Below are 23105 nucleotides of genomic sequence, written 5' to 3' on the forward strand. Positions count from 1 at the left end.
TGGTTTGTATATAAAAACATGTAAACACATTAATAAGAGTGTACTGTCTGTTATCAGATCGTTGTCTATCCATCCATGTTTTTACACTTGCCTGCACCGTTAAGCGCCATGCTGAAGCAGAGTTAGAAGATCTGCCCTGGATGAAGAGTGAATCCAGCAAAGGCAGACATCATTTTAAAGGCCATAGGTATGTCTATACAGGTGAACACAGCAAGAACACGCATATCCTACACATAAGGCCGCTCCGCCTGTAGGCAAAGACTACAAGCGGCATCGGCCTGCCACACCATTGCTAGTTAAGACGAACATAAATGAAAGAGTTTAATCAAAGTTGGAAATGCTATTCAGAATGTCACAAGTACATTTTATGCCATTTTACATTTCACTTCTCTTAAAGTGAGGAATGGTGTGCTACCCCTGAATGGCTAGTGTCGGCTGTTAATCAGATTCAGTTGTGCACCCTTTGTGTCATGCGTCCTGTACACCAAAAAGGTTAAGAGACACTGGTGTGAAGTGCCAAGTGCAATCATCAGAGCTGCTTGTCCCACCGTGGTGAGTTGAATCAGTTAAGAGGTGTTCTTGTCCCACTTGTTATATCAAGCATGAGTGTCAAAGACGAAGGGTTTGGGGTATATGGAGCAAGCACGATTATTTGAGCTCTTGGGTTCTTGGATCCTTACAGGATTGTTGTCCTCTCCAAAGGCAAATCTAACACAATCATCAGAGCGGTGACCTGCCATCACTGTAAACAGTAGCAGCTCATTGGAAAAATGCCGCTGTACACAGTAAGCAGACTGGCCTGTCGTTTTTAAATTGTGTGTACTGTAAACACCAGGTGTGTCTGTGTTTTGTATTGTTGGTCCGCTTCTTCTCTTCTTCCATCGGCATCTTTTCACGTTAAAACTGATTAAGTCAGTGTTTGTGTTGTACTTGAGGCAGATTGAAGACTTAAGAATGATTTAAGATATGAAGAGGTAGGGGAAGTGACGGCGAAGGTGGTAGGGATGAGAACGGCGCCCTGCTGGCCGCTGCCGAGAGTTGATTCTACAATAAAATAAAAAGGGGAATAACCTTGGAGGTCAAACATCATCCCGAAAGCTGATAGTAGATGTCACATAGTATATGTGTACCAAATTTCAGGTCAATCAAACGGTTTGCGAGCTACAGGTGACTTATATATCCTATATATATATATATATATATATATTCACGGCATTCGAAGTCTTTGTCACAATCTGATTGTATGGGTGGTTACCTACCAGGGCCTCTGGCGCTGACGTCCGAGGTTCGATTCCTGAGAGGGAGTGCAGTGGAGTGTGTACACCTGATGAGCCCAGAATGAGGGCGAAATACGTGTCATGTACTCTTTGCATTTATTTGACAGTAAAACTATTTCAACCATTATATATATATATATATATATATATATATATATATATATATATATATATATATATATATACACACTGTATAATATAGCACATGGGGGTTGTACATTTATGGCATCTTTTGCTATGGAGGCCTCACTTTCTACTGTTTCACATTTTTCCATAGCATGAAGGAACACTGATGTCAGCATACAGAAATCCTTGTATTTTGACCGTGTTCTGATTTTCAAACCTGTAAGTGTAGCTCTGTTCCAACCTGGAGTGGGTGCAATCAGTTCAGTGCCACCCACCAGTGAGAGACAACTGGACCAAGCTGCAAGGATCAGAGCTGGAATTCTTTACCTTTTAGAAGGGAAGTTCTTTTCTTTTTTTTTTTATCAATACGTGTTATTGGCTAACGAGTTTATAGCTGATGTGAAATATGACGCAGTTGGCTACGTCAAGGTTACCAATAGTTAAGACCTCTCTAAGGGTGTTCCATGTCCCCAGTGGGTGCCCACACTCGCACTGCCCCTAACATCGATGGTTACTTCTGCAGCACTGTGTGTTACGTTCAGCATTACCCTTTGAGCTGGCAAGTTGTTGGTTCCTTTTCCAAGCCCCCTGTGTATTGGCAGGATTTAGAATTCTGACCCGAAAAATCATTTCAGGGATCCTAAGAGCAAAATTCACAAGTCTGAAATCTGGTCTTACAGTGGGATGAGGGGATTTGTCAGAGAGATTGCAGCTGAAGCGTGTTACTTTGTTTATTTTATGAGTTGGCACTCTTGATTTTGAGTATGTCACAATACACAATCTCTACAGAAAATGCAATATTAAATAAAGGGAACAACTGTAAGCCATCCATCCATCCATTTTCCAACCCGCTGAATCCGAACACAGGGTCACGGGGGTCTGCTGGAGCCAATCCCAGCCAACACAGGGCACAAGGCAGGAAACAATCCTGGGCAGGGTGCCAACCCACCGCAGGACACACACAAACACACCCACACACCAAGCACACACTAGGGCCAATTTAGAATCGCCAATCCACCTAACCTGCATGTCTTCGGACTGTGGGAGGAAACCGGAGCGCCCGGAGGAAACCCACGCAGACACGGAGAGAACATGCAAACTCCACGCAGGGAGGACCCGGGAAGCGAACCCAGGTCCCCAGATCACCCAACTGCGAGGCAGCAGCGCTACCCACTGCGCCACCGTGCCGCCCAACTGTAAGCCTATAATGCCATTTCTGAATTGCTGCTTACAGTAATATATTTAAGTAATAAGGTTATCCAGCACATGAGAAGGTAAGTAAGTGCCCCCTTAAGGTGCTCTCTCAAACTGTGGACCAAAGTTAACTGATAATTAGACTGAGTCCAGCCAGCCCAACTTCACCAAATACTGACATGAGAGAAGAGAGGGATGCGGGCACCACAAGGTTTCAAGCACTAGGCCCTTATCAAAAAATTACACATGATGAGGAAAAAAAGTTGATGAAACTAAGCAATCAGGAAATTGTCACAAAGCCATTCTGTGGCCCTTGTAGATCATCACATTACAGTGACGGCCACTTTTACTGCCTGCCAGATTTACCCGAAGGGCACAGCAACGGCTCGTTCAAGCGGTCACAGAGAACCCCAGAAAAACATCCAAGGAACTGCAGGCCTCTCTGGTCTCCTGCTAAGCGCATTACACGACTTTTCCAGCAATTTTCAGTTGTAGCTTTCATTTCCATCATTTTAACGAGTCCGGGGAGCCGTCACATAGTCTGACAACCCCATCGACTCTCTCAAAGAGGTTTGATTTGGCCTTTAGTTGTAGGGGCAGCTGTGTGTGTGTGCATGAGAGCTGTCAACCAATAAGAACGCAGTCAGAAGTAAAACGCATCGACACTGTGTACACAATTAATAGGCAAGTTGTATTTTTGAGGATTCATTTTAATATGGAACAAATCCAGTGCTATCAGTCAATCCAAAATGTTAACAAACCTGAAAGTTTTATGTGAGGAAATGTGAGTGTGAACATTCTTGGGGCAATACACGTGTGCAGAATTATTACGCAACTAAAGGGAAAATGAAAATTTTCCCATCTCACTTGTTTATTTTCATCTGTTAAAGTAATTTACAAATAAACATTTCTGACATTTCAAAAAAAAAAAAAAAAAAACAAACCAGTGACCAATACTGCTCCCCTTCTTCTTTTCGATAATCGTCATAAGCCTTCCATTCATGGAGTCTCATCAGTTTCTTGATCTGTTGACGATCAGCTTTTTGTGCAGCAGCAACCACAGCCTCCCGGACCCCGTTCAGAGAGGGGGGTACTGTGTTCCTTCCCTGTAAATCTCCCATTTAAGAAGGGCCCACAAGTTCTCAATAGGGTTTAGGTTAGGTGAGGAAGGGGGCCATGTCCATATTCTTTCATCTTTAAGGCCTTTACACAGTGGAATACTTTGATGCGTGCGATGGAGCGTTGTCCTGCATAAAAATGATGGTCTTCTTGAAAGATGCAGACTTATTCCTGTACCACTGCTTGAAGAAAAGTGTCTTCTAAAAACTGGCAGTAGGTTTGGGAGTTGATTATGAGTCCATCTTCCACCCGAAAAGATTCAACTAGCTCATCTCTAATAATACCTGCCCATACCAGTACCCCACCTCCACCTTGCCTGGCGTCCGAGTCGAAGTGGAGCTCTGTGCCCCTAACTGATCCAGCCATGGGATCATCCATCTGGTCCATCAAGAGTCACCCTCATCTCATCAGTCCATAAAACCTTTTGAAAAAAACCTGTCTTCAGATATTTCTTGGCCCAACTTCCGTGTCTTGTTCAGTGGTGGTCGGGTTTCAGCCTTCCTTACCTTGGCCATCTCTCTGAGCACTGAACACCTTGTACTTCTGGGTACTCCAGGTAGGTTGCAGTTCTGGAATATGGCAGACAGCACTGGAGGATAATGGGTTCCTGGTAGCTTCACGTTTGATTCTTCTAAAAAATGTTGGCAGTTCATTTGCGTCTTTTTCTCAACACATTTCTTGCAACCCCCTGTTGACTATTTGCAACAAAACGTTTGATGCTTCTGTTATCACGCCCCAATATCTTCGCTATTTCAAGAGTGCTGCTGCTGCACCACTCCCATTATTATGCACCCCTTGATCAACATGGGGTGTTGATCTTCTTAGGACATATCACCTGATCTGTTTAAATCCAATAAGCTTTCAAGTTTATACAGCTTGGCGTTAGAATATTCATCCATTATCCAACCCGCTATATCCTAACTACAGGGTCACGGGGGGGGGGGGGGGTCTGCTGGAGCCAATCCCAGCCAACACAGGGTGCAAGGCAGGAAACAAACCCCAGACAGGGCGTCAGCCCACCGCAGGGAGTTAGAATATATGCATAAAAATGATACGGTCAGATTACTCACTTGCCTAATAATTGTGTACACACAGTAATGTAATGATGAGGAATAAGGGACAAGCTGTGTCAGAAGGTTGGCACACGATCACTAAATGTGACATGTTCAGTTGTTTAATTTGGTAGGGTCTGGCAACGAGATCAGCACCTGCAGTGGGCAAGTCTGACATACCCCACAGCTAGAAGTCATGTGATGTGACACTGGCTTAAGGTCCATGAAGTAAAAATACGATTCAAGACAGAAACCTTAGCTGTCCTGCAGTAACATCACTTCTCATCTTGCATTGACAAGCAAACACCTGGATGATCCCCAAGTGTTTTGGAATAATGAGAGTTTTACTTTTGACAGACACTTTGGACAAATTCTGGTCCTGCTGCTCCTTTGCTAATCCAGTGTGTGTGTCGGGTGGTGGCGGTGGTGTGAGAGTTCTCTCCTGCCTCAGGACCTGGAAGATGTACTGTTAGTGAAGGGACCATGAATTCTGCTCTCCACTGGACTCTTTCTAAGGGGGATGGATATCTGGTCATCGGCCTGATGCAGCAGGACAAGGGCCTCAAATGTGCAGTTCATGCTTCCAAACCTACTTGTACTAGAGGTCTGAATTAAAGGAGCTCTGCAAAGAAAGAGCGACCTAAAATCCCTCCGCCGCTTTCTGAAACACTGAACCAGATTAGGTTGAGATTTTTGTTGCATCCAAGTATTGAAGCAATGGGGGCATTAGAGACAGTAACTTGATTCCGTGGAGGAAGATGTTTTCAATCTGAACTGTGTGTTCACTCAGGCTCTCTTCCTCTAATATTGCATTTTGTAAAAGAACATTAGGAAGGGGTCAAATACGTTTTCCATCTTGTATTGAATTCGGTTTCTCTTGTCGAGTGTGAATAAACAAAATCAGGGTGATGAGGGATGGGTGCATCCATTTTCTGAACCAAATTTTTCTCCTTTAAGACTGTAGTGCAAAGTTTGACTCGGGTATCTGGAGCAAACCTACACGTACATAGGAAAAGTGTGCAACTCGTAACGGATTAGCCAGATTTAAAACTGAAAAGCGAGTTCTCGGAAATTAAAAACAGAAAGTGACCATTAGTAGACCTTTTGGTACCCCTGGCTACAGCTTTGAGCTCCGTGACAGTTACTTGCTTCGTCTTCAGGTACTTTCACCTTGCTTCAGGAAAGAGCCACACTGGCCTCTAGTGACCATTATGCTGGCATTTAAAAGGGCACCTGTGCTCATGTGATACTTGAGTTGTCATTCTAAAAACAAAGGCATGCTGTGTAAAAGAACACAAAGACGGAAACGTTCTTGCAGTGGCAACGACCTGCTTTCTGTCATTGCAAAGATCAAGTTAGTCCAAGACGACCCTCTGTGTGTTCATTTATACTTTGGTTTCACTGGCATGTAGAGCAGTGGTGGTGGTGCGTCTCCTGGAGTGTGGCAGCAGGTTGGCTGCTACAATTGACACTTGGAGAACAGCAGTAGTGATAATAATAATAATAATGTTTGAGTGGTTATGAGCCATAGCTCAAGTTAAAAGGAGCACTTTGGATTGGGGCGTGTAAAACTGTTCACTGCAGGCACAATTACAGCACGTGGTAACGGGGATGCAGAACTGGCTGAAAGGTGCAGGCCACAGAGCTGGCAGGGACCAATAGATCTTTTCAGATTTACTTTATTCTTCCATGATGTACCCAGGAGTTTCATTTCCTGCTTGTTGTTTTGTTTTTATTTTACAGCTTCGGTGGGTGTTCGATGGATGATCGGAGTAACAGAAATCGACAAGGGCTCTAACTATGGCAACAACGACGGGAAAAAGGAAATCCACTTCAACTCCGCTGGGTCACCGGAGACCCAAAAGGACCAATGAAAGGGCGAGTGGCAGCAACGGTCCTCCGTCCACAAGAAGCTGGAAGAAGGGCTCCAGCAACTCCAGAGTGCAGTTGTGCAACAAACTTCCAAAGGAGATTGCATTGCATTTCTTTGGATTTTATTTGCCTCACCCACCCCCCCAACCGCCCCCACCCCAATCAAAATGGACATTTCTTGACCGAAATAAATAGTGCATTGTGCCTGTGTCACCTCAGGATTTGTCATCACTCGAGAACAACTGGACAGGTTCGGCTCCATTTCTTTCCTTAGGAAGGACGCTCTGCTTAAATCATTTGATTGGAGAAAAGTCAACCCAACCAAACAAAGAGGCTTCAGCGTATTTTCAGGTCACTGTGTTTGTTTACTTGACACAACGATTAACATCGTGACGTGCGTAAAAGATGCGTCAGACTCGAGCTTCAGCTGGCTGAGGAGCACAAGCTGGCTGACCTCAGCCGCAGACGAGCTGTAAGTTTCAAGTCGCTCCATACGCTCCGAGCACAAACTCCTCACTAAGGGTGTAAGACATCGCTTGCAACTTGAAGTCGCCTCAGACAAACCCAATCGATTCAACAGCCACAGCTTGCATAGTTTTATCTTGTTGTAAAGGTTTTTTATTGTACCTAACTGATGCCAAGTAGAAGTTTGGTTAAGCCTTACCATGTTTATGGGTAAACAGAAAAGGATTTGGTGAAAAAGTCATTGCTGTTAGTTACTGTAACGAGTCTTTTGACTTGATGGTGCATTTTACCACTAAAAGGTATTTTGTTTTCTAGGTCTGCTATTTGTACCACCAGTTTTCCCTTCCAATTCACTTTGCTTTATAGAGGATGATGGGACAACAAGCCCCTAAGTCTTACTTGCCACGGGCTGTTTATGAGTTGAGAGGGTGCGGCAGTGAGCTGGCACAATCGAATGGATACCCGTTGTTACTGTTCAAACTGCCTCGTTGCCTTTAGCCAAGAAAAAGCCACCGCAAGGTGGTCCCGGCTGGCGCTGGTACTCGTGCACTTGCAGCTGTTGTAGCGTTTTTCTAGGGAATTCAACTTAACTGCCGAATGCTCACACCAACAAGTGTTTTAATCTCTTTGGCATTGTTTGTATTTCGATATTTAAATTAGCATTTATACCCCGTTAGGATTTGAACTAAACTCAGATGTATTAAAAACATTGATGTGCTTTTTAAGGGAGATTGAAAATAAAAGTATGGTTGGTTACTTTAGATCGACTTTTCTAGACGGTCTCTGTTTTGATCAGATCCACTGGCCGATATTATTCATTGGTGTCTGAGTCGACACTCGAGTGTCCTTTTGGCCCAGCCGTTACTCCCGCTACCTCACCGCACCAGAGACCCTGACGTGTAAGCGTGTGGCCCCCAGTGTGACTGTGCTCAGGTGTCCCCACAGGTTAGGCCTTAGGGGGGGCTCTAAAGTGGCAGTCGGAGTTGGTGTGTGCTGTTTATGGGGGGGTGGGAGTGGGCCATCAAATCGACTGGCAGCTACTTGAGATCATTTGTTAGCTAGCTGTTGGCTATGCATTGCCCTCACTTTTTCGTTAATGGTTTGATATCCTCTGTTGTCCCAAAACTTCATACTGCATAGGAAATACGTGTTTAAAAAAATTAATGTCATATGTGCCACCCTGAACCTTTTCACTGTAGTAAGTTCCTTTAATACTTTAAAATGTAATACACAACAAAAGTAGTTGGTTACAAATGGAAAATGTGTTTGTTGCAAGAAGGACTTGATTAATGTTTGACCTGATATTATCTACAATTGTTCATATAAAGAATCCGTATAAAGTTTTCTGTTCATATTAGTTTATTTATATACTAAAACCATGTCAATGGATAAAATGACTACTTCAGGTATCTGTGAAACTGTTGCTGTATTTCTGATAATGTTGTTATTAATTTGGCAGACAGCAAGTAACAAATTCAAGGTGCATATAAAGAATGTGAGGGAAGTGCCAAGTTAAGCAAAAAGGACAAAATGTACTTGAGATGTTCAACAAGGTTTTTGTTTTAGTTGTTGTTGTCCAGTGTGGTGCCTCCAAAAGGTAAAACACACACACATACACACACACAGTGTAAAGAGGGCTCGGTGTTTGTTATGGTAACACTGCCATTGGCTTACCCAAACCTGACTGCAGAGATTTGCACTGTAAACATTTTATAACAATTGTGTGTTTTTTATTTTTTCCAAGGGTATCTGGTACAAAAGAAATAAAGAATAAAGCAGTAAATAAAGTTCACACAATCCAACGTGTATACGTAGTGAGCATCACACAACAATGGATACCTCGATTACAAATGACGTTAGGGTACTGACAGGTTTACTCGCCTCTAACGCTGGAATGTGAAGGAATGAGAACGTTCTGGGTAGCTGGATGATGAGAAGGTGAGGCTCATCCAAGTGGAAGCAAACGCGAGTACACGTGTATGAAATGAAAGGCAAGGCAAGCCTGTGTAAACACCATTGACATTCACTCAGGGCGTCCACCACCACCACGTGCTTGGCACACTTCATGCCTACCCCTGGGTTTTCATAGCCACATCTCATCTTCTATTTACGATGTAAGAAAGGAAAGAAAAGGCAGCGTGTCCACTATTAAGTCGCCAGAACACAAGTGACTGTCCCTTCTAAGCCCGCTTTTTTAATCTTGAACATTACATTCTGATCCATCACGTTTCTTTTCATCTCTTTGGTTGGTTTGACGGTGAAGTCAAAGAATATTTAACTATGCAACATGGTGAGCCAGTGCAGGGCTGAATGAGTGAGTGAGTGCCTGGTATTCCTATCGACTCACTGCTCTTATTAAGGCTTTATATTGTTAATAAATGTGGCTGTAGCTTAGCTCAGTTTGACTCCTTATGCTGTCTGTCAGCAGGACGTGGACACGAGTTCTGTATAATACAGGCCATCCAAACGTGTCATTATACCACTTTAATATGAAAATAAAATAAGAATAGAAGTTATGGGAAATCATGCAACTTTAGCTCAAGCAGTAGGAGAAATGTACACATTTAATGAGTAACACAACAAATAACAGCAAACCAACCTTGAAGATAACAGACGTCAGAAATGGCGCGGGGTGCGACCGCTCTGTGGGCTCCACTCCTAATAAGCTGACTGCAACATGTTTATTGCACATTACACTTGGTGGGGGGGGTTATATGTGTACTGTACGTGTACGTGTAAATATGCTGATAACAAAAGAAACCATGTGACCAGCTACTGGCACAATTGCATAACTTTAGACATTTGAAACTGAATGAAGTACAAAATACCTTAATGATACAAGAAAAGAGAAAGTTATTGCACACTTGACCAACATCAAACAGACATTCGAGACAATGCCCCTTCATTGTTTTCTGGCTTTTAAAAAAATCAAGAAACTGGAAATTTGCAGTTTAAAACCTTCCTTAATACACATTCCAGCAGTCTGCATGGCCTTTCACATAATATAAAACAATTTAAAAGATGGGGCAGAGGTTGGCCTGTACAAAAAAGTTTAAAATATAAAGTTATTTTGCATTAAAAAAAAAAAAAATCAGTTTTGGCAGGACAAACTCACTGAAACTGGCAAACTGTTTACAGACGTCAATGCAGCGTTAAAAACAGACATTGCAATATAAAACTATCAAAATATTATAAATGCCAAGCGTGCTTCTGCCTTCCAGCTTTTCCTGCTTATCTCTGAGAGGACAGACAACAAAAATGTGGACCTACCTGCCCTGGGGGGTTTGGGGGTCACTTCTCACTGTGTGCACAGGCGGATATAATGGACAATATGGTGTGGAGTAGTGAGCCCAGCATTGCAGTACCTCTCATCTTTTAGAGAATTGCAGCTCACTAGTCTGGTAAAGTGATGGGACAGGCACTGCCCGATATGCCACGTGCTCTTTCAGGTGACTGACGGATATTTCTAGATACATTAAACACTTGGACATCAAGAGACGTCCCATCTGTACAAACTGGAAGAGCACTTCAGGCGTTGTGAACATTGTGTGGTGCACCTCAACGATGACGGGACAAACCCCACCATACTGCAGCAGCTCGAGCCACTCAACGCATAGCAAAGGCAGAATTGTGCAGGTGCCACACACATGGGGAAATAACAGAGAAGAAATCAACACTTTCAAACATTTTTCTTATCCCAGAGTGTATTTTTGTTTGCATTTCCTAAAGTTTTGAAATAATAGGCTCACCTTTCATTAAAAAAAAAACAAAACACCCCATACTTCTTATATGTTTACAATACATCACACTCTTTTGTATGTTAAAAATATCAAAATTCAACTTCCTTTTCTCTATACATATGACACAGATGCATACCAAAGAGAGACACTTTATTTCTATAAATCAAATGCCTCGATTATGTGCAGCATAGTGGACAAGCGTTGGCCGGAGGAGGTCATGCCCTTAATGTATGTGTACAAGATAAAAGAAGGGGGGCACTCAGGCTGGAAACAACTTGGCTGAACATTTGAAATTCTTTCCCACCCGAATCGGCTGCTTCTGAGGCAGAAGAACTTTATATTTGTAGTACAGTATATACAAGGGTTACAGCTGACATTATGTACAAAGGAAAATAAAACATACAAGTTGCTCCTCAGCTGCCAAAACGCACATTAGATCGTTCCTTTAAGATGGGAGTACTTTTTTTTTTTTTCCACTAACCCTGAAATGCTAAATACAGAGATTTTATTAAAAACAGTCTTTGTAAATATTACATACAGTAGTGACTTTTCTTGTGTCATTATTTCTTCCAATGTCATTTTCTCATTCTTCATCTGTGCAAACCTGAAATTATTCAAAAATGTTTGTTGTAATTTACAGTGAAATTAATTCAAAAAACACGTCTGGTTTGTTTACAGTTTTTACATTTGGCAGTTGCCTTTTCTCAGAGGGACTTTAACAGCACGGCATTCAAAAATGATTTCTTTTTATCTCTTTTTAAGATGTTACGTACTCTGTGTAGTTTGTAGTGAAGGCCAAAAAAAAAATTTTCATTGTATAATTGAACCCCTGCGGTGGATTGGCACCCTGCCTGGGATTGGTTCCTGCCTTGTGCCCTGTGTTGGCTGGGATTGGCTCCAGCAGACCCCCGTGACCCTGTGTTCGGATTCAACGGGTTGGAAAATGGATGGATGGATGGATAATTGAACCCACTGGTGACCAACGCTGAGCAACAGCAAAACGTGGGGGAAAAAAAACTCATGTTACCTGTGCCACAAAATCCACACGTCCATTTATCTTTGCATATGCTCAAAATGTGCATAACATGTATATTTTTTTTTGGTAAAATATTTATAGTTACTTCTGAAAAAAAAAAACTGCCATAATATTTTGGTTTTGAGTTGGAGACAGGACTCTTGACCAATGAATGAGGAGGAGAGGCGGAGCTTTAATTCAAAATTATGATATTATAGGACTACCATCATAAACATTTGTTTATGATATATGATGATTTTTCAGTTTAACATTCTTAACATTGTAGAAAAAAATGCACACATTTCGCATGTTTTGAGCATATGAACAGATAAGTGACGTGCGTTATGCATCATGAATAACAAGGTTTCTTTTTTCTGTTATTGGTCACTATAAACATTTTCTCTCTTGTTCTGCAAGAAACCCTGAGATTACAATTTTTTCTTACCTACCACTACAAAGTACACTGGTAAGTAACATATAAAGAAAATATCATTTTTGGACGGACTATTTCCTTAAACATTTTGGATTCAGTGCCTATGAGAAATGTCCCCCTGACCCCACGACCCTGGACGTTTTCACTGTTTATTCTTATACAACACCATCACTGCAGATTTCGTTTGACTGTTCTGACGCGGACCCTGCGAATACTTCTGTTTAGTGTATTACAGTTGTAATTACTTTAGATCACTTTGCAGAGGTCTGTTTTCACTGTGGAGTCTGTTTCTTGTGATCAGTGTCAAAAAAGCCAAATTAAATCCACAATGTTGTACAACATACAATGTGAAAACGTCCAAGGGGTTGAATACTTTTTATAGCTCTGTATTTACTACACATTAGATTGCTTTCCAAGAAGTTACAAATAATAGTCAAATGCGAATGACAGATATTTAATTAAAAAAAACAAAAGTTGCTTAGTAATGCAGTTGACCAAAGAGAGCGCAGCAGAGGAGTCTAAATCCCAGCATGAGAAGTCAAGTGCAGATTGGGCAGAAAGGCGTTGTGGCAGAGCCAACGTGGGTGACAAGTCAATGGCATCACTTTACACAAACACTAAGCAGCTCACATGTAGGAACCTCCAGAATGGCTCTAATCATCAAAACCATCAATGCAGTAAATTATTGAGGAATTGCTAGTAAATATCATCTGGTACAATGTACTCTGTGAAAATCGTGTGAAATCGCAGCAGAATTAGGCCCTTTCCCAGCCTTGGCCCAGTGCTGTCAGGATAGCCCAAGCTGCATGAAGCAGGCTTAAGAATGTTGTATCAACTAATATTAAACGGAGTAACTTTAAATGCAACAACCAAGTAGTTGCCTCTCAGCTGTAAATTGAAATTGCGACTAAGCCACTGCAGGGAGTTTGCGTGTTCTTCGAGTGTTCATGCAGATTTTCTACCACATGTCAAAGGCCCAGTTTAGCGTGACTGGCCACTCTACATTGGATATTTGTACGTCATGAGGTCCCGGGGGTCATAGTGACTGTCCATTAGCAGCAGCAATTTGGCACCAGAGTGTAGTGCTGATAAACTCCATTATGTGCCTGATAAACCCATCATATCGGTGCCCTTTACACATTCATTCTTCAGTCGGATAAATCTAGAAGTCTTGTGCTGTTCTGGTGTCCACACTCTGTACAGTACACTCACATTGGAGTTTTCAGTCTCCTCAGCTTCGTCTTTGTCCACATTGCTCCTGTTCTTTTTATTCCACCACCTCCTTGTCAACATCCACACCCACTGTACCATAAGAAGATGTTTTTTTAACTACACTGATCTGATGATTTATTTAAAATTGTGTAGCTTTCAGCGTTTCTGATGCCCTTTTTTCACATCAGCAACTAAAAAAAAGTGTAACATTAACTAGACTACATTTATAAAGTCTGTGTAATAAACTTTATTTAAACAATATAAAAAATAATTTAAAAAAAAGAAATGCTCTATGCAGATTTTGTGGGCCCAGAGTGCACCTGGAGGCCTACAGTCAGAGCGCTGCCGGTGTCACTGACTAAGGAGAGTGACCCGTCATGGACTGTGCCCGTCCAGGTTTGGCTCCGGCCTGCCAGTGTACTGGGTGTAGAAAAGATGTAGATGGACAACAATATGTCTGACAAAGGATCATTTACAGAACTAAGCAAGCCTGCCGACTCGGATCGTGCTAGTATGGGTGGCTTCCTGAAAACTAATTTACTAAAATGTGATATTTTAGGCAAATTTCATCCACTCACTTTCTTTACTCACTTTTTAAAATTAATTTTCTAATAGGCCATAAGCAGGAAGTAGCATTAAGTGGTATTCCATTTGTACATATTCATTGGATTCATAAAATGAGTATGCACTTGAAAGTCAGAAAGCTGTCTTAAAAATGCTTTTTTTCCCATTTAGAACAGCTTTCTAGCTAATTAACCTGTGGTTCCAAATTCAGTCAAAAGACAGGTGAATAATACATTCATCACTTTTTAAAAAGCAAAAACACACAAAAACAGAAAGCCACTGCCTCATAAACAAGCCTTCACCAGGAATGAGGCATCAGCAGGAGGTGATAGATAATGTGGACAAGTATGGAAGGCTGGCACCGGACTTTAGGGAGTTTGATGAATTGGCCGGTCACTGTCAGAGAGTCAGCAGGTCTTTTCAGAATAAGAAACAGAAGAGCATGTGCATAAATCTTCTGAATTAACCAAAAACAATGCATAAACACGCACCTTGCGTATCACTGACCTTTACTTAGGAGGATTTCATAGCCTTTAATTGTCAAAGCCAATTAATGCAAAATTTTTAACATCATACATAAAAATGTGTAAGTTTTAATCAGTTCTTCTCTAGTAAAGGCAGAGTTAAATCACATTAACTATTCCTCTATCCACCTGCAAAACAAGCTTAATCTAATTTGAGTGACCTGAGGAGCCACAGCTGTGCAAGGGAGAAGCAATGGAGTGCCAGACCACCACAGCACACATTCAAGCACACACTCGTACCACTCACAGCAAACAAATTTCACATCATTGATGTATTCAACATGCACACCTTTAGTATTTGGGAAGAATACCAAAAAAGCTGGAGAAAGAAAAAGACAGCTGGGATTTGAACCTGTTCTTACAGGCTTTAAGGCAGGGCCACTAATTACTGCGTCACCATGCTGCCCAAAACAGAGTCCATTAGGAAAATGTCATGTGACCACGTCTGCTACAAACAGGAAGAACATGTGGTGATCTCTCACGTCATCTAACCTTGACAAAAGGATGATCCAGAAGCTGACTGGCTGTCCACCGTCGCTTTGGTTCACTCTCTAAACAATGAGTTAGAAAGTCTTTGCCCTCTGTGCTGAGTTTTTCAGGAACTGGAGGCTTGTGACCCATCCCGACCTTGTACATTATCTGGAAGTTGTGCTCGTACTCATGCCAAGGACGCTGTTGAAAAGCAAGTTTGACATTTTACTCTTCCCTGCCCCAAAAGTTATTTACAAAACATAAATCTGAGAACATTAGTGTGGAAGACACTGAAGGTGATATACCTCATTTTATTTGTCTAATTTAAACAATAAATATAATACATATAATCGTAATTAAGATCTGTTTTTCACTTTGGCATTAAAACACTCTTTTTGTTGATCTGTGTCAAAAACACCAAATTAAATCCACAGTAATTCAATATTGTATTCATTGTATATGGAAAGAAACTCATTTATGTGTGTACTCACACAACAACTTAATGAAGCCCAATTAACCTAGAATAGTATTTTTTATTTACATATTATTCTATCAATCAATTCACATGATTATGATTTAATTAAGTAAAACAGAAACATGTATATATATATATATATATATATATATATATATATATATATATATATATATATACAGTATATATAAATGTATTAATTCTATTAGACCTCAGTGCAGCATTTGACACTCAGGTCAGACATGACATCCTACTGTCCAGAATGGAGAACATGCTGGGTATCTCTGGCACTGCCCTCCAGTGGTTCAAGTCCTATCTGACTGATAGGCAAGAATTTGTTAGTCTTTGCAACAGCAGGTCCAGCTCAGCACCAGTCATACAAGGAGTCCCCTCAGGGCTCTGTCCTCGTCCCTCTTCTCTTCTGTATTTATATGCTTCCCCTTGGCCATATTATCCGTAGCTATGGACTGGGTTATCATTTTTATGCAGATGATACTCAACTCTATTTCAATGTCAAAAGTGCAACTTCATCAGAGCTTTCTCAGCTCACAACTGCCCTCAGTGAAATATACATTTATATATATATATATATACATACATTGTACACAAACAGATGTGTGTTTGTATGGGGAATAAAATTTATTGGCCCCTTTTCACTTTTACTAGGTTCACTTTTACAACTGTTTAATTATTAGCACTCAGAACTAGTCCTCAGTTATAAAGACTTTCGACAGCATTGTACCTGCAAATGCTTCTTTTATTTGCAGGACGTTTCTGTTGATTTTTTTGCCCCCCCCCCCCCCCCCCTCTCTCGTTTTATGAAGCAGCTCTCTTGGATTAGATTTTTTTTTTTTTTTTTTGGAAGATGTGTGTAATGTTTGTTCACCAATTCACACCTACCTCAGACCAGATGTACATCCAGTTTTCCTTCTACGCCTTTTTTTCATGTGTTTAATAATTAGACTTCTGCGCCTCTGTGAGCTGCACTTTTTTTTTCTCCCCAATATAGGAAATGGGAACACCAAGGAAATGATTTTGTAGCAGTGAAACACTTTTTGTTGGGTCAAGTTTTTATTTCTAACATCTAAAGAAGCTTATACCCTTATTTTGTCTTTTGTAGTGTGATGATGTACACAGAATAAGAATGTCAGTTGTGTCTTATTAAAATCAACTGAATTCTTACGACAAGATATGAATTTTTTAAAATATTTCTGCTAAAAAAATGATAACCTTTACTATTTTTTCAGGTTCTTGGTATAGGAGGTTGTCAAAGTGAAGTAGCAATCATTTATATCCATTTCTGTCATTATAAAAGACAAAGTTAAATTTAAAAAGTGCCAAAAAACAGGCCACAATTGATTTGGCTATGTGATCTTTTTAAGAACTGTTTCTAAAACCTTTATTTTGATAACTGAACGTTTTACAACTTAACCACTAATCCGGTTTACTGCTGTAATATGACTTCCTCAATAAAGCAGAAATTCAAAAAAATGGTGGAAAAGAAAATCAGTGTTAGCACTTTAGAAACACACACATCAAAATTCTAACATTAACGTCAAGGTGTGTTATATACTGCATTAATGTCCCTTCATAAAAACATTTTATAGTTTCTTACTTTGCCTGTGACCATTTCAATGAGCACACAACCCAAGCTCCAAATGTCTGCTGCTCTTCCATGTCCTTCACCCTTTGCTCTGGTAATGACCTCTGGAGCCATGTAAGCTACATGCACACAAAAAACAAAAAAAAAAGAAAGCAGAAATGCACAGATTATAATAATAATAATAATACATTTAACTTCATGTGGTCAAAACTGCAATGCATACATAGAAGATACAGGATGTTCTGACACTATTTGGGACTGGGACACTGACAGTGAAATTCCAGTACCCTCATTATTTCTTCATTTTCCGTACTAAATGAGATCTGGCATTAAGCATTTAGGAGAATCCCACTGGTGTAACATGGGTGTCCTAGGTAAGTGTAGGAAGGCCAAAAACCTCACACACTGTATACGAAGCTCATTTGGGCTACATTTCTAGTAAATTCTAAAGTTGATGCCTCAAACCCATCTGGCTTTATGGTTGTTAGGTAGTGAGTACTGAATGGCTTGTATCTGGTGGCCTTTTAGCCCTATCATTGTGAAGTAACAGTCTCTTAAGCATCGATAATATAGTTAGACAGGTTTAGATTATTATTGTAATTATTGTGAGAAGGATTAGATTAACTTTGATGGTGATGTCAAAATAGCAGTTCTGCTGAATACCAGAGGACCCACAGACTTAGATGATGGGTAGTAGTAGTAATTGAAATACTGTGTACAGAGAAATTCTTACTTGCACGTGTGACCAATATGTAACACATTGCCACAGTCTGGCACCATGATGAACAAGAATGATGTAAAATACACATTTTCATTTTAAATAATAAAGAACACAACTCAGCTTACTTGCAAAAAGTACACATTTTTTAACCATTTTATTATGAATCCTTGAATATTTGGTACATTAAATGTTTTCAGATTCAGTAGTGAACTTACTGTGGATACTAGTAAACTATGGAGGATTGCAAACACCACAATATGGGAATAATAATTTTAGCAACACATTCTCTTAAAGGAGTTTAAATTTATAATGTTGAAGATGCAAACCTTCATGCAAAAAAAAAAAAAAAAAAAAAACTGAATTTTGCATTGACTAAGATGTAACATTTCAGCCACAACACGACAAAACGATCTGCAAATATGAGTGAAACAAGTTTTACCTGCTGTTCCCAGAGTGCTGTTTACCTCCCCTGGCATTGTTTGTGCATTATTTTTTAGCTTGACTGAACACCCAAAGTCTCCCAGCTTAATAAGTCCACAGGAAGTTAGAAATATGTTGGCTCCTAGAAAAAGTGAACATCAAATAATACAGTTTGGTCAAGGTAAAGAACTGAATCTGTCCTATGAATAAGTGTAGGTACCGACGCTAGTCACATGCCACCCCAGTGCCAAGAACACAAACGATACAACAGTTTAAGAACACAAAGTAAACTAAGCAGACATGGGTCCATGTTCCCAGGAGAAAAACATCCTTCACTTAAAAACTTCAGACAAGAAGTTGTTAACTTTGGATTTAGTGGTTTAAACAAAACACTACAATAACTGGAACAACATTAAAGTAAATCAGTACAAACTGTATTCTTATAAATCTGTAAACAATGATCATTAAAGTGCTTCCTTTATTAAGTTGCATTTGCATAAAATGTGAAAGCACCTACTGTTATGTCACATAATTTGTATGGGACAAATAAAACTTGATTTGATTTATAATCTGTCTGTCCATCAAAAGCTCTACTCTGGCTGGACTAATTTAATTGAAATTTGGTAACTTTATTTTTTAAGAAAAGCAGTTTTTTGGAAGTACAGTTTTTGTTCAGGTATCTCAAATACAGAGCACTGTTCAAATGTTTGAAATTTCAAAAACTATTTAAAAAGCTTCAATAAAGTACAGAAATGGCCTCATCTTAAAAGAGAGTACTGTAAGTAATATTCTGTGCAACCTCAACTGCAAGGTTTTCTCATGTTACAAGTAACATTGGAATCCCCCCCCCACCCCCATGGTCTTTTTTTCATATTGCTTGCTGTTGTGAAACACGGGTTGCCATTGGGGTCTATTATGTGAAACTTTGTTTCCCTTGTTTTACATGAAAACATGAGATTAAAAATATTTCTCAGCAAATTACTAAAACCTACCTGGGGTAAGGTAACATACACAAAAAAGATCATTTTTGGGCAGAGTGTACATTTAATCAATTTTGATTCAATCTCAAGCAGTGACTTTGCAACAAACGTTCATAGCAACTCACAAAAAGCAGCTTGCTGATGACTGGTTAACAGGAAACCCTATTTGCATACCACTGCTATCTGGGAGAATACTTTCACAGGATTGTATTCAAAAGAAACCCACATTGTTTCTGACTTAATAAAATAGTAGAATAGGCATTTTTTTTATCAGCCTTGACAGCTATACGCCATAAAGAGGGAATGTTGCAGGAGAACTTTAAGCCCTGTGCTCCACATCTTCTGTCAGCTGTCTGATAGCCAAGAGGTCCATGCTGATGAAAAGTTCAGTCTAAGCTTATAAGAACACATAACTTGATGAGGAGAAAGCTAACATCCACTTGTAGGCTTCTCTGAAAAGATTAGCTACAGGATACACTTATGCTGACTTAAGACTGCCTTGGGGTCAAAACAAGCTAACCAAGTTGCTCTACAAAAAACAATATTACAGCTTTAATCATTATTACAATATCTGGCTAGATGCAGCTGATTTAAAGTAAGACATAAGTTTTATTTTATTATCCATCAATGCAATTCCTAATTCTTAACCTCTTTATCCCGTTCAGTGTGGCACAGGCTGAGGTCCATCCCAGCAGCACTTCATGCAAGGCAGAAAATCATCCTGAACAAGAAGCCAGTCCATAGCAGAGCTCACACTCATACTGTACATACTCACACACACTCACTTGGGGCCAATTAAGAGTCGCTAATTAACCCAACTTGTATGCTTATTTTTTACGGATGACTGTTTAGTATGGGTGGTGTGATCTTGGGTAGAGAACTAATCCTATGGCAAAATAATATGGAAAAAAAAGATTTAATATGCCGATTTTTAAAACGTATACATTTTTCTTTACATGATCTTGTACTTTTCCTCTCCGACAGTTTACATAAAATATATTACTACACACTCTCTACAGATGAAAGAAAGAAAGAAAGAAAGAAAGAAAGAAAGAAAGAAAGAAAGAAAGAAAGAAAGAAAGAAAGAAAGAAAGAAAGAAAGAAAGAAAGAAAGAAAGAACAGTATCATGCTAATGAACAAAAAAATAAAAGATACAGTACATAAAGAATGTGCCAAGGCAATCAGTTACTGGAGAGATATATTGGATTTATTACACAAAACAGTCTTGGTAAATAAAGGTTTGACTGTATGAGGATGTCATGTTCTCTGAATACAGGGATGTAATATGGTGACATACTGTACAGAAACAAAAAAGTTAAAGAATGTCTTGTCTTAATTAGAAAATAGTACTATTTGGTAAAGTGTCTCTTTCAGCTCTTTTTTTTTTTTTTTTAACTGTAATGTCTTTTAGAATTTTGATCATTTCCTTGCTAACATTTTGTGGATCATTTTTTTCTTTAGAAATATCTGAAGCTAGAAAAAGAAATGCCTTAAAAATTAAACAAGCTTTATACTCCTTTTTCTGGCAAGGATGTCTTTTGGTCACATCTACAACCTCCTCCAAATACCATCCCTTTGCTAAATACTTTTATCCCAGAAGGTCTATTATGTTACTAATAATGCACGTAATACACTTCCAACCATTTAGTCTCTGGCCTCCTCCTTGGCCTCATATCTTCCACCTCCATCTTGGTTAACCCCTTCACCTTATTCTATAGGCCCAAACCACCTTAGTCTGTGGTTTCTCCTCGGCACAACAACTCTATCCTCCACACCATGTCATTCTATTAACTGTGTCTTCATCTTCCTCTCACTCTGTGACACTCCACATATCCACCAGATATACTCATTTATCTCTGTTCTTTCCAGCGTTACTTCATGCTCTGCTTTAATCTCCAATGTCTCATGCTCAAACAGCACACTACGGTTCACACAGCTTTAAAAAACAAACATTACCCTTCAATGACAGGCAGACTCCTTTAGAAGTCAGAATGGGGGGGCAGCTCCTGAAATCTCTTTTTAGAGGGCTTTATAACCAATCAATGCATTATTCTAATTGTACATATGCACATATATCCAAACACACACACAACTTAAACAGATGTACAGCAGGTGTCCAGTTTTTTTGCGAAATATCAGCAGAATGAACAGAAGCAGAGTTCTGATTACAGGGCTACAGAACAGTTAACATGAGTCAGGAGGCTGAAAGCTGTATGTAGGCCATTAGGAGGAGTACTTGTGCCTCCTGTAAGACTCTACGAGGGGATATATAAAATACTGAATAAATAAATTAGGATAATGTTGAGAGCTTTAAATTTAAAGTCATTAAAAAACAGGTTATCTCATTTTTAAGAAGGGGTCTGTTTATCACTAGAACAACCGAAGAGTTTTAAGCGATTACCTATATATACTGTGTAAGAAAACAATGATAATCATCTGTTACTATTAAATGTCGTATTAACCTAATTACATTTTTAGACTTCCAATGTTGGCTACTATATTAGTTTAATAATAAAATATCTGTTTCACTGACATATTTCTACCAATTGACTCACAAAATTTTTAGTTTAAAGATACATTTCTCATGGATGAAAAAGGGGAAAACAACTGCAAAACAGCCTTGTTTCACTTTTGCCACAATGAGTAACTTTTGAATGTACTAACCTTTAATATCTCTATGCACAATTCCATGATCATGTAGCACATTGATTGCAGTGGTTATCTGTTTGGTGTATAGTCGGATCACGTGTTCCTGTAGACCAAGTCGAGACACCTCCTCTAAGGTGCCTTCATCACAAAACTCCATAAAGATGTACATTTCTTCCTGTTAATAAAATAATGTATTAGGTTCACCAATACGGTTTTGTATTTTAAAGTTAATTTGCATCTGAACGGTCAAAAATGCTCACTTTCAACAATTTAGGTAACTTTCACTCTTAACTGTACTTCAAACTGCACATATAATAGTTGCTTCTTTAAAATGCAACAGATTACTAAACGTGTAGCTGCGTGCCAAATGTAAGTCATGTAATGTGACACTGGCCTAAGTAAACAGACTAAGCACAAGATTTTTTTAAAACTTGAACAGGACATACAATGTAGAAAAAAAGAGAAAATGAATACACTATATATAAACATATAAAGAAAATGGGAAGTAGGTTATACTTAAGAATTGAGGTGGGGGGTGAAAAGATAAAAAAGAAAGTAAAAGTGACATTAAAATGCTGCTGTTGTTAAGCAGAACTTTTAAATATGACTTTAAGTGTCACAAATGTGTATGTTTCCTTAATTTAAATCTTTACTTTCAATTATTATTAGATTTATAAATTGTATTAGCTTTACTATGTGTAACTTATCCTTTCTGTACATTGTAATTTGTTCTATTGTAATTTTTAACTTATTCATTTAATATTGTTTTTCTTTGTATTGCATAAATGTAACTCGCTTTTACTTTATAATATGATATGACACTGGAGGTACAGTGGAGGTGGAAATTTGGAAGAGAGAAGAGAGAGAGAGAGAGCAAATTTATTTTATTATATTCACTACTACATTGGTGGAAGCATCTAATCATTTAAAGAAAAAAAATATGTTCTTCTTTATATTAAGCAATATGAATTCTAAAATACATAAACTTGATAACATGGATAAATTATTACATTTTGTATAAGGAAATGTTAATGGTCTCCATCATCAGCTCAAAGGATAAATGTGGCACCACATATTAGCACACTGAAGTCAAAAATACTCTAATGGACTTCCTGCAGAAAAACTATTTAAATATTAAAGATCAAGGCTAAAAACAGACTGGACTTGTTAATTAGTATCACTTTATTTTAAT

The 23105-nt window shown here is 39.3% G+C and overlaps 2 protein-coding genes across 4 annotated transcripts in view; one reads left to right on the plus strand and one right to left on the minus strand.

Moving 5' to 3' along the window:
• Window positions 1–11378, plus strand: part of agpat4 (1-acylglycerol-3-phosphate O-acyltransferase 4 (lysophosphatidic acid acyltransferase, delta)) — a 76587-nt gene extending 65209 nt beyond the window's left edge. The window contains exon 9 of the mRNA XM_028820138.2: window positions 6512–11378. Within this exon, the coding sequence (XP_028675971.1) occupies window positions 6512–6642 (131 nt within the window). The 3' untranslated portion in view covers window positions 6643–11378. The remainder of the gene's footprint in view (window positions 1–6511) is intronic.
• map3k4 (mitogen-activated protein kinase kinase kinase 4) overlaps window positions 9810–23105 on the minus strand; it is a 172905-nt gene continuing 159609 nt past the window's right edge. For all 3 annotated transcript variants that reach the window (XM_028820135.2, XM_028820134.2, XM_028820136.2), the window contains 5 exons: window positions 21929–22088; window positions 18303–18425; window positions 17155–17261; window positions 15086–15265; window positions 9810–11449 (listed from right to left, as the gene is read on the minus strand). In XM_028820135.2, the coding sequence (XP_028675968.1) occupies window positions 11429–11449; window positions 15086–15265; window positions 17155–17261; window positions 18303–18425; window positions 21929–22088 (591 nt within the window). In that variant the 3' untranslated portion in view covers window positions 9810–11428. The remainder of the gene's footprint in view (window positions 11450–15085; window positions 15266–17154; window positions 17262–18302; window positions 18426–21928; window positions 22089–23105) is intronic.

The sequence above is a fragment of the Erpetoichthys calabaricus genome, chromosome 15, assembly GCF_900747795.2.
Source record: "Erpetoichthys calabaricus chromosome 15, fErpCal1.3, whole genome shotgun sequence".
Classification (NCBI taxonomy): domain Eukaryota; kingdom Metazoa; phylum Chordata; class Cladistia; order Polypteriformes; family Polypteridae; genus Erpetoichthys; species Erpetoichthys calabaricus.